The 12146-nt window shown below is 41.5% G+C and overlaps 1 protein-coding gene across 6 annotated transcripts in view; it reads left to right on the top strand.

Moving 5' to 3' along the window:
* Nucleotides 1–12146, top strand: part of DOCK10 (dedicator of cytokinesis 10) — a 246269-nt gene that overhangs the window by 82652 nt on the left and 151471 nt on the right. Inside the window, exon 1 of one of the 6 annotated variants that reach the window (XM_040982816.1) lies at nucleotides 9298–10359. The exons of the other annotated variants lie outside the window; for them this stretch is intronic. Coding sequence (XP_040838750.1) covers nucleotides 10255–10359 — 105 coding nt within the window. The 5' untranslated portion in view covers nucleotides 9298–10254. Of the gene's footprint in view, nucleotides 1–9297; nucleotides 10360–12146 lie in introns of those variants that run through there. 6 annotated transcript variants of the gene reach the window in all.

Raw genomic sequence — 12146 nt, 5'->3', positions numbered from 1 at the left:
TGGTAACAGCAGTAGTGCTGGTGGTGTGTGCACCGTTCAGGGTACTGTTTTAGGTATAAGCTGTAGCTGTCTTATTATTTCGTTCTTCTCAAGATTGAAGTTCAAAGAGATGGAGAAGGGTACCTTGTTGGAAGAGCTGTGAGTGTGAGAGCAACAGGAAACGCTTCCAGTAAGGACATTAGTGCACAGTTAACACAAGAACAAAGGGTTTTTCCCCAAAGGCTTAAAAGATCAGACTTCTGCAGAAAGACACAAACTTGGGAAGGGTCACATGAACTCGCTCTTGGGAACAAATGGGACTAGATTGAACAATAGGAAATTTTGCAAGAATTGCATTCCCAGTGTTGGCTTCAGTGTTTTAGATACAATCAGGGCAAAAAGTACACTAATCCTCCTAAAATCTGAATAGCCAGACTTAACCAACATATTAGGAAGTTGAGTGTAAAAACTGCCAAAATGCTTTTGTATTCTCCATTTACAAACTTTGGCAAGAACAGTGTGAGTTGATGAGAAGGGACAGTTGTTTATTTTTTAAATGCAATCCAGTGGGGAAGAGGGACAGGTGGTATGTGCAGGTTCCCCCTTTTGCACTGAACTTAGTAAAGCAAGGGCCCTGATTAGAGATCATTTACAGTTGGCACTTGAGGCTGCAAAAAAGGAAGAAAAGTAAAAACTAAAAGTCTTGTTCCTTGGTCCAGTTGCTAGTTTCTCTGAAAATGAATACTACTTCTTTTCTTCTTCTTCTTCTTTTTTTTTTATTTCAAAAGACAAAAGCATAGAATTTTGGAGATGAAATGGGGTTTAGGACAGAGAGCTCCTGGGGGGTTTCTGTCTTGCCCAAGGTCACTTTGATTATCTGTGAGTGGGCTGATTCCGAACTGCTGGCTCCTGATCGCCCGGGAGCGGGAGCGCAGATGTGCTGCGCCTAAAAAGGAAAGCAAAATGGCTTGTCAATAGCCGGCTTCACTCAGCAAGGCTGGGCACCAGGAGATAAGACATGAACACAGATTTAAAGCGGATTTCTGAAAATGTGTCCTTTATGGCCAACTAAAGTAAGGTAGGTGCCAGATTTAAGCCCTGCCAAGTGTCTTTTCATGCAATCTAAGGAGCAGATCGCCTTCCCAATCCTTGGCTACACTTTTGCAGAAGAGAGCAAAGTCAGATGGAAAGTCTGTTGTCAGTGTTCTTTAATGCCTTTCAGTGGCCTTGGAAAGTTACAGAAAACAGCAAAGGGAAAGCAGAAAGAAAAAAGTGTCCTCTCGTGTTCACAGCGCCAAAGCAGGAATTATAAAGTTGATATTTGCTGTATGTCAGCACAGTGGAGGCATAAAGACAAACCTGTTTATTGCTCTAGGAATTTACAGCTCTGCTTAGATAGGAAAAAAAAAACATGAAAAGATGGGAACGCATATGAAGGTACATAATAGTGGTTAGAATTCGGTCTCGACTTCCTTGGGGGTTTGAGTCTTTTTTGTGTGGGATGCAGGGAGCTGATGGAAATAGAATTGGCTCAACTTTATTACCTGCCACGGAGTCTATTGGATCCCGTGGCCACTCCCTTCATTGTAATATCCCACCAGTTTCATTACTGTTTTCAAAATGATTTGTGTCTTTTTGTTCTCCCATTTCCTTCTCCTAATGCACAGTGTGCAAACAGCTAGAACATTCTTCTACCCCAAAATGTGGTGTTAGTAGCCCACGTCAGGGCCACTACGTCTACAAAGTATCTTATAATTGAATTTACAGCTGACATCCCTTAGAATCTTCATTATATTCTAGACACTGTGCTAAGTACTTTACAAATGTGCTCTTATTCAGCCCCCAGAGTCTAGTGAAGTTAGGATCTGTGGTTATCGTCATTTTACACAGGAGGAACCCCAGAGTCAGGGAGGCTGTGCCACTGACTGGACGCCCCTAGCACATCCTATGGAAGACAGGCCGGCTTACTCCAACACAATGACCTTAATTCTCAATGCAAACACCACACTTCCAATTTTGTCCTTAAAATGGGAATCCTCATCTCTAATTCCTTGGGCCTCTGCTGCGTATCTAACTTCTTCTCTGCGATGTCATTTTACTGAAGATTGCAGTGGTTTTCTACTTTGACCTTGGACTGAAGAGAAACTTTTAGCATCTACTTGTGTTCCTAAAAACTCTCAACGGAGAAATACTAGGTTTAGTCCAAAAGGGAAGAGTTTTTTTCCAGTTTTCCTCTCCATGGAACCCTTGATAATATCCAGAGGCATTACTGGCTGTCACAAATATAATCAGAAGTGGCTAGGAGGGTTACTGCTTGCATGCAGTTTGTAGGAGCCTGTCAGAGACACCCTAAATACCATATAATACACGTGGATGCCCCCTACACACACACACACACACACACACACCCCTTGCCAAATGTGAGAAAACTTAAATTAGATAAGAACTAAGAGATATGACAGTCTGACCGGGTCCACAAAAGACTAAGCAAAGAAGTGATCAGTAAACAGGAAGTGACGCAGAGTCCAAGAGGGGCAAGGCAGATGGAAGGGGAAGTTAGAACAGGTCAGGGACCCTCACTGTGACCCCAGCTTCATCCAGAGTCTCCTCCTTGGTGTCTCAAGCATGTGTCATATCCAGTTGATCAGTTGATTGTGTTCGATTGAGCATCCAATAAGAAAAAAATATATTTGGTTTTATAAATAATGGTTTCGTTCCATATAAAAAAGGAGTACTCACCTTCGAAGTAGTGTCCCAAAGGACACCATTATTTGATTTTTAGGCTGGGAAAATGAGTAAGTGAAGAGCTTTTGAGTGGCTGTTTCTCATTGTGTGGCCTTGATAACATCTTAAGGAACAGTCTCAGGATATTCTCATGAAGCCAGCTTACTGAGTCGTCATCAGACCCTGACATGCTGGGCAGAACCGGGGCATCCACGTCTTTCCCAGTGTTCTTTTGAGGTTTCACACACTCTGGTGAACTTGCCCTTGGGGTTCTTTCAAAGGCCTGCTATTGTCCAGGACCAGACTTAAGCCACAACTGTAACTCAAAATTATGAAATCCCTCTTGAAGTAGATTGATGCAGTGCTTTCCTCCGTCGGGCTGCTGCAGCTCATATTCTTCCTTTGCCACTTAGTCATCTGAGCACCAGGCCATGGGTAGGCAGTCTGTCCTACACTATATTTGTCAGTGATACTCAACACTGATCAGGCATGAGTGATATTTCACCAAGTTATAGCCTCTCTGCGTTTGTTCTCATTCATACCCGCAGGATTAAGTAGGTAAGGATGTGCTTATTGGAGCTAGCTACTTCTTACTTCTCTGCTTTTGCACTTTTTATTTACCTGACAAGTAGAGACTAAAAGGTTAATTTGGCCTTTAATTAAGAAACTTACACAACCACATATCAAAAGACTAAGACTTTACTGCAGTGTGTATAGCTAAATAAACCAAATTCAGCGATTCTCTGAAAAAAAAAAAAAAACACAAAAAAGCTCCTGAGAAGCCAAGACGCTCTTACTCTGCAGTTTTCACAATGGAAGGAGTTAAACACTAATAGGAGCAGAACCCTAATAGCTTTGCCTCATCCTGCTAGAAGACTTAAAATGACATAAATGCATAATGGTGTTACTAAAAATGTGGTTTGTGGGGTAGACTGGGTTGGGGAAGTTGGACTAGACTTGCAGTGTGATGTAGAAGCGGTGGATTGTTGGTCTCAATAGCTGGTTCCTACGTGCTGGGGTTTGTCATTTATATCATAGTTTATTTTCCCCGCATCAAAATTGCCTAGGTAAGAATGCTGTATTGCTTTCCATTTGTTTAGGCACAACCTTTTGCGTTAGATGTGGCAGCACATGTGTGTATGTAGTGATGGTAGCCTACGAACTGACCGATTTTCCATCACAGCTGGATAGATTTTAAAGATTTTGGTCTCCCACATAAACCTCATGCACAATCCGATTTTCAGGACAATTATGAAACAATGAGTGACACTGACATTGGAAATATGGTAATTAGCACTTGGGATGACTAATCTCAGGTGCTTGTGTTAGTTTAAAGGAAAGAATTCAAGTCTGGAGTTTGCCTACAGTGGGAAGCTGGCCTGTGGTCCAATCCAGCAAGCTGTGCAAATACCTCTATCTGTAGGGGAAAATGCTGTTGTGGGACAGTTCCAACATGTGAAAGGTGACAGCATTGGCCCAAGATTCCAGTATTTCATGCTTAAGTATCTTCACCCAGCCATTCACCTGCCTTGGTACAGAATATCCTTCACTCTTTAAAAGATAGGGGAAATGGCATTACAATAAAAAATATGTTTCTTTGGAGTTGAGTTTTAGAATGTTTGTATTTATTTTTTGAAAGAGAGAAAAAAAAAGAGTGTTCTAATTCATTGACTTATTCCCCAAATGCCCACGACAACCTCCAATTGGGATTCAAGCCAGGAACTGGGAAGGCCATGCAAGTTTCCCAAGACTTGAGCCATCTTCCCACATTATCAGTCTCTCGTGGAATAGGGACTAGCACTCTAATTGAATATACCAATGGCGTATAACATGCATGAGGCTTTCTTGGGAGTTCATGGTCGCTCTTTGTGGAGCTTAGCTGTCCCCTGGACAACATGGCATCTCCTCCTTCCTGGGCCTGGGTGACTTATAGGTGTATTATGGGAATGTGGGTATACTGGATTAAAAGATCAGGATGTGGAATTGTCCAAAATTATGAGAAAATATTCCAGTTCAAGTGTTCCTGCCTAAATTCTTGCCTCATATTGCCATATTACTGCTGCCTCCTAGGGTTTGTATTTCAGGAAACTGAAGTCGAGAACTACAATCTGTTGTCAAATCCAGACAGTTCAGTGTGACCTGAGATTTTCTTTGTTTGTTTAGCTGTATTTATTTTTATTGCACAGGCAAATTTAAAGAAAGAAGGAGAGATACAGAGAAAGCTCTTCCACCCATTGATTCACTCCCCAAATATCTACGATGGCTGGAACTGAACTGACAGGAAGCCAGGAGCCAGGAGTCAAGAATTTCTTCTGGGTCTCTTATGTAGGTGCAGGGTCCCAAGGGTGTGCGCCATTATCCTCCACTTTCCCAGGCCATAAGCAGCAAGCTAAATGGGAAACGGAACAGAGGCAGATCATGAATCAGAGCTCATTTTGTATCCTGGCACTACAAGACGGAGGATTAGCCAGTTGAGCCATTGTGCTGGCCCCAGATGTGGTTGTTTCAGTTGGTACCTTAACTACTAAGCTAAAGGTCTGCCCCGGGTTGATTTTTTAACTGAATAAAGAACATTATATTCTAGATGAAGAATTAGCTGTGTGGCTTTTAAACAGCTATAGTAAACCAGCTTCATACATTCCTGGGGTAACAGGGTATTTTTTTAAATAATTGTCAGTGTTGTTATGTCTTAGCTTCTAAGCTTAGAGGTGTTGAAAATTGAATTGGATATGGTCTCCCTAAAAATGCATGTTTGACTCTTAATGAGTTTTCATTTTCAAAAACAGACCAGTCTCAAGCTGAAAATAGTGAACATTACAACTTCTCAAAGATGGTTGCCATTACCACAAAGCATCAAAAATCTCAAGATGAATGAACGAGAAGCACTTAAACACCTACAGAAGCTGAGAAAATGATGAACCTGAAAAGCAGTGTTCATTTTGCCCCTGAACATTGCGTTAGAGTACGCATACGTATCGGTAGATGCCCAAACGTAGTATCACCAAACTGGAGTGAATTTCTGGGAGTCTCAAATGAGTACCACATTCATTACTGAAAAAGTGTACCTCCTTCCGCACTTGCTGCTGGATTGTAAGATGTGTTTTCAGGGCTCTGTAAGAAACAGTTTCCTTACCTACATCTAATTCTCTTGCATCAAATCAAAACTTTTATCTCCTGAGTGCTATAAAAAAACGTAATATAAAAAGTTATCATTACAACTTGTTACATATCTGAAAGATTATGAATAGTATGGTTAATTTTGTTACAATAATGATAATACGTATGCCTACATGCACACACCCATACAGCAAATATATACATATTTGTGTCATATCAGATGCATGAAAAATACACATAACATATACAACAGATATTGTACTTTTTATTCAACAAACATACAAACTGTGGTCTGTTTCTGTTGTTCGCCTTCAATATGATCTGTATAATCTGGTGCTTTTTGCTTTCCTTGCACTTTCTAAATCTTTTATATTAAATGCAATGCCATTCTGATTAGAGACTCACTGTTAGGAAAATCATTGTATGAGTATTTTGCAGAGGGCACCCCCCCAAAAGCTTTCCTTGTAATCATTTAAGCTCCCCCTGCAGGAGCTCCGCTTTCTCATTGGCAGCTGTGCGCTGTTGAGTGGAGTTGATCTAACAGGAAGTGGAGAGCCTCGGTATAACTAACTTTAGGGACATTTCTGCCTGAAGCATGCTCCGTAGCGCCCGCAGAGGAGGAAGTTCCCATCCGCTGTTCCACTCCCTTTAAACCCCACTCAGTGTGAGCTGAGCGTGCAGCTGCGCCGTGGGCCAGCTTGAGTTTTCCCTAAGAAAAAAGCCGGTGCTTCAGACTGGCTGGCTGCTGAAGGCGAAGGGGAAACGGCACAGTTACATTTGCTCTCAGCCAATGAAGATGCAATCGTGGCAAATGCTGACAAGCTTCACAGGTGAAAACAAGTTGAAGTAGTGAGTAGGAAATGCACTGCCAGCTGCTCAGACTGGGATCCGGGCACGGCCGCCATGACGTCATATGTGCTTGCCGAAGTCGTAACCACCAAATTTCCAGTTACTCTCAGTTCCTCTTGCTACTTGTCCAAGGCCTCGTGGAGAGAATTCAGAAGCGTTCGGTGCAAGCCACATCTCTGCACCCTAGATCTAAGATTCAGCAGTGATGTCACTTGCAGACAGGAGAGCTTCCATGCTTCGACGTAATTAGTGTTGAACCGTTTTAAGACATGATTAACTGAAGGCTTTAAGCACATCTAGGTAAGGTATTGGCTTTTGCTTGCTGATTTTGTTTTCTGAACATTCCCATTTGATACCTTCGCCACTGTTTCTTCTTTTCTAGCACCTCCTGGATCCTTCTGCTGAATGGCTGTATTTCTCATCTTTTCTACTGCCAGTTGTTTCTGATAAATGTTCTAGAAACCACATTTCTGTTCACTCCCAGACATTTCTTAACACTTCTACAGCATAGTTCCCGCCTCACTGTTTAGTGTACACCATACTGAAACATCAAGTGTCTTCCTCCTTGACTCTTTCTCAGTACAATTTTTAATCTTATAATTATTGTAAAACCTAAACACACACACAAACACATCCAGAAGAAGTTTGGTAGACAGTATTTTAAATATCTCCTCTCCGCTGAATACTCCTTGGTTATAAATACTAATCACAGCTCTGCTGTGAAAGCACTTTGCCAATTTATAAGGGCAACTAATCAGTTCGCCTTAAAAATAAAAAATAGAGTATATTTTGGTTTTTTTTATGAGATCAGTCTGATCTCATGAGGCCTTAAAAACTGAGTATTTCTTTGGGTTCTTTGTACAAATCTAACAGTTTTGCTAGATGCATCCCTCTGCATTCTTGACATGACATTTAATAGTATCATTGCACATTAAATGGAAAGAAAGTCCCATCTTACCAGCCTGTCTGCTTGGTCATGTTATTCATTTCCTTATTGGATAAACACATGTCATCTTTGACCTTCTCTTCTGGCTGAGAACACAGGTTCTAAACATGAATTGTCAGGTTTGAAGCTCCACTTGCTTCACTAGTTTGCTGTGAAAATTTGGGCCAACTGTTTAACTTTTCCCAGACTCAAATGTCCTCTCAAAACTTGGGGTAGCCATAACCATAAATAAATTTCTAAATAACAGGACTTTGGGCAACTTAAAGTAACAAAAGCATTGTGTGGTGCCTGACATAACGTTGGAGAAACAGAAGAGAGCTAGAAGCAGAAAAGGCACAGTGAGATCCCCAACAGTGACATCCTTGTCATGTCTGGATTTTTCCTTCCTTTGCAGATACACAGTTGTATCTGACATGCCAAGTGCACTCTAGACAAGTCTCCTTTTGCCATTCTGTCAGCGAGCTGAGATCAAGAGCTGAGGACATGGAGAAATGAGTCATCAGATTGCAGAAGTTGAGAAGTGGGAGGGGTCCAGGATAAAGAACTATGGCGCCTAAAGAGGAATAGAGGACAAACCAGATGCAAATGTTAGAGAGGAAGCCATCTGACAGTTTCCCGAGATTAAGTGCTTCTTTACAGGGCAATCTGTGCCTCCCCCAAACTGTAAATCACGGATTTCGGAGACCATCCGCAAGAGGGTCCACATAGATGTTGTGACTCCTCCTGACATTGCATACGCATTTTCTGAGCAATTCGTTTTTCCAGTGTGTGGTTCCCTAGCTTGTATTAGATTCTCAGATGAGTTCCTTATCCCCGAAGCATTGTAAACTCGCACTTCTAGTGGTTTGATCCCAAGCTGATCCAGAGGCAGACTTCCATAACACCGTGCAAGGAAAAACATGAATCTGCAAAGTGCACGTGTGCCGTGACAGGCCTGTTCATTTGATGAATGTCAAAGAGACACTTAGAATAGGAAACATACTCAGAGCTAAAGAGATGCAGTAGAATGTCTCATTATCCAAAACTGGATCAAAAGGCCTTCTCCCTTCTGGAATTCTTGATCACTTAATGAAACCAATGACATGATAAGATGGTTTATCTCCCTGTTTGTTTGTGCTGTTTTTCTGATATTTTTTAAAAAACAAGTCTCCTCTCTCTCGATGCTGGACCAAGAATAATCAGAATCTTGTGTTACCCGAGTGGCACAGATCACTCACGACAGAGTGGAGATAGTGGAGTGGCTTTTCGATGTATCTTTCTTAATTCTAACTGTTATGGGAAAAGGGAGCCACCTAGTCCTGTGACCTCCAAATATATTTTTCTAAATTTTTTAAAAAAGATTTATTTTATTTTTTATTACAAAGTCAGAGATACAGTGAGGAGGAGAGACAGAGAGAAAGATCTTCCATGATTCACTCCCCAAGTGACTGCACCAGTCGGTGTTGCGCCGATCTGAATCCAGAAGCCAGGAGCCTCCTCCAGGTCTCCCATTAGGGTGCAGGATCCCAAGGCTTTGGGCTGTCCTTGACTGTTTTCCCAGGCCACAAGCAGGGAGCTAGATAGGAAGCAGGGCTGCCAGGATTAGAACTGGCGTCCATGTTGGATCCCAGCATGTTCAAGGCGAGCACTTTAGCTACTAGGATATTGCACCAGGCCCATCCAAATATTTTCTATTTCACCCATCTGGTAAAAAGAAAAATGAAAACAAAACAGTAAGCCAGTACACACCCATGATCTGTATCTACTTGTAAGTTCCACAGTTGGTAAAGCAAGGCCAAGGTTTAAACACAGAGGACTCAGTGAATGAAACAAATTAGAATCCCCACTCTAGTGTAGCAGAAAACCCAGAGGACAGAGAGAGGTCACAGGTCCAACAGAGAACTCAGCTACCTTGTAGTATGCATGCTAACAGGTGCCACGGGGCAGCCAAGACAGGAAAGTGCAGCCACATGGCTTTGAGGGGAGAGCTGTATGTTAACCCTGGAAAAGAGAATTCAACTTGTAACCATTTGACTTCTGTTGGGAAGGTGTCCACATGTGCGTGTCTTATATTAAGTACTGGCTAAGCATAATTTCTTCATTTAGAAAACTAACATACATAGACTCTTGACATGTTCTCCTTTTCCCGTCATCAGACATCAGAATTATCCACTTTGGCAGATTCAGTCTGCACTGATACAACGTACACTCGCAAGAGCAGAATTCTCAAACCTTGGCTGCAGAGTCACACCTCAACTTTGGGCTCTAGCCCTGAGTTTAAGAGCTTGTGTGGCTGTTGAAGTAGTAGACCTTAAAAGTCCTTCAAGTTAGCCATCTGATCCCATCTTGATTTGGCTGCATGGGCGAATTCATATCGTATGGTTTCCATTGCTCTGAGCAGCTCTCTTGAAGGTGCCGAGTGATTTTGTATTTCTGTCTTGCTTCAGGGGGATGTGTGCACGCACACAGTGTCTGAGGCGTCTGGCAGGGAGTTACTCAAAGGAAGTGGTAACTTGTTGGTTTTCTCTCCTTTCTGTTGAGTTACTTTAGCATAGCACAAGCATTTCCCTTTTCACAAGAGAAGAAAGATTTGTTCAGCGTGGTGCAGCTTCAAAAGTGACATTTTATAAGTATTCCGTGACTCAAGTTATAGCAATACAATGAGCTTCCGAGGGAAAGTTTTCAAGCGAGAGCCCAGTGAGTTTTGGAAGAAGAGACGGACAGCAAGGAGAATAAATCAAGAAGAAATCCACAGATTCAGTTCTGTAGGTATTTGTTAACATTTTTGCTTTCCAGTTTTCCTTTGATGCTTTCTGTTGAAAAGCTGTATCTATGGTGGTGCTCTGACACAGCCACTGCGTGAGCTGCTAGAGAGAAGCGATGTTCTATTTGGTTTATAAATATCCTCTTTTATTCATACAATTACATCTGCAGTCACATTGTTTGAAAATTAAATATGGCTCCTTTTTTCATTTTTCTATTTTTTGATTGGTAAATTTTTAACTGATATACAGGATTGTACATACTTATGGGTACCATCAGCATATGCAACTCTTAAAACAGGATGTAAGTCCTTAAGACATCTCACTGGGGTACTTGAAATTTGCCTAAGTTTGCCATAATATAGTGAAAAGTGTGATTTCTAGAGCTGTTATTGTCTATTTAAATAGAAGCCTGAAAAAGTGTGAATTAGAGGCCACTGATGACTTGCCTACCCGTGTCCACTCAAAAAGTTACTATTCTACCATCATGTACCCTCGTTATTTTAAAATTCGTAAAAAGAACAATGCAAACATTGAGTCAGTAGGACCAAGAGACACTGAGAACTGATGCATTTGATAAGATTGACTTTGGTTTCACTGCTTAAAATATTCCTGCCTTGTTATTTTCTGCTGTCAAAATAATCTAGAAGCCTGCACCATTTATAAGATTCTGGAACTCTATCTGTTGAGAACTGGTGATAATTGCACACCAGAGCTTAAAGCTAGAGCACTTCGGAGACTCACATGGAAGGGGGATCAATTGCCCCTGCATGCAACTGGGTAGCTCATTCGAGAAGAATGTTCATTTTACAGGGGGTTCAAGCTGTGCTTGCTCTTTCTGGGGCAAGAGTTCTCAGTATCACCATGATCATCCTCAAGGCGCTGGGAGTGCTTTGGGAAGATGCTTTGTGCCTTGTAGAATATCTAGAAACTCCCCAGTCATTTCACTCATATAAACATTTTAAATCTAGAAAACAGCACTCGATTTGTAAAAAGCTATATGGGGGAGAGATAGAGAATATTAGACTATTGATGCTCATGAAGAATCAGTGAATAATTGCCTCACCTCATGATAGCTAAAAACCTGCTGCAAACACACTGCTTCTCGATTAATAGAGAATTTGTTTGACAATGAAACTATTTGAAGATTTGAAATGATAAAATTTTAATTTAACATGAATAGAACTTACCAGATGTTTAGCTCACACAGTTGTTCGTTCATATTCCATCCGTCATTAGTGATCACACCACAGTTGAGTGAGCTAGCTGTGTTTTCACAGGATGTGGCCTGTAGAGTCCTAAAACCAAGTGACCAGTTGTGTCCCTTCTGCTGGCCCCACGGGAACCTTGTCTCTTGTTTACCAACAACCTGTTAAAGAGGAAAAATTGTTTTGAAACTTTGGCTTGAGATTGTTTTAGACCAATCCTAAAATCTTAATTTCCCTGCCGTATTTGTCTGGTTGCAATTCAGACGTGCTACTGTCTCGTTACCTGAGATTTATTTCCTGTGTTTACCAAAAGAGACGCAAATGCAAGCTGGCATCTTTCTTGCACGCTTCACGCATACAGTATTGGCAAGAGGACACTCCCTGGTGTCTCCCCGTATAAAGCAGCTAAACATTCTCTGAATTATCTTAATTGAATTTAAATATATTGCTACCAAATACTATAGGGAAAGGAGCCAGTAAGAATATAGTGTTTTCCCATAGCATTTGGTGGCAATGCATTCAAATTTAATTAAGATGGTTCCTACGGTGATTAGCTTTCTTCTAAGGAAGACTCTGGGGATT

The sequence above is a fragment of the Ochotona curzoniae genome, unplaced genomic scaffold (assembly GCF_017591425.1).
Source record: "Ochotona curzoniae isolate NIBS_2020 unplaced genomic scaffold, NIBS_Ocur_1.0 contig_3643, whole genome shotgun sequence".
In the NCBI taxonomy this organism is placed as follows: Eukaryota; Metazoa; Chordata; class Mammalia; order Lagomorpha; family Ochotonidae; genus Ochotona; species Ochotona curzoniae.
This window is presented reverse-complemented; position numbering and strand designations above follow the sequence as displayed.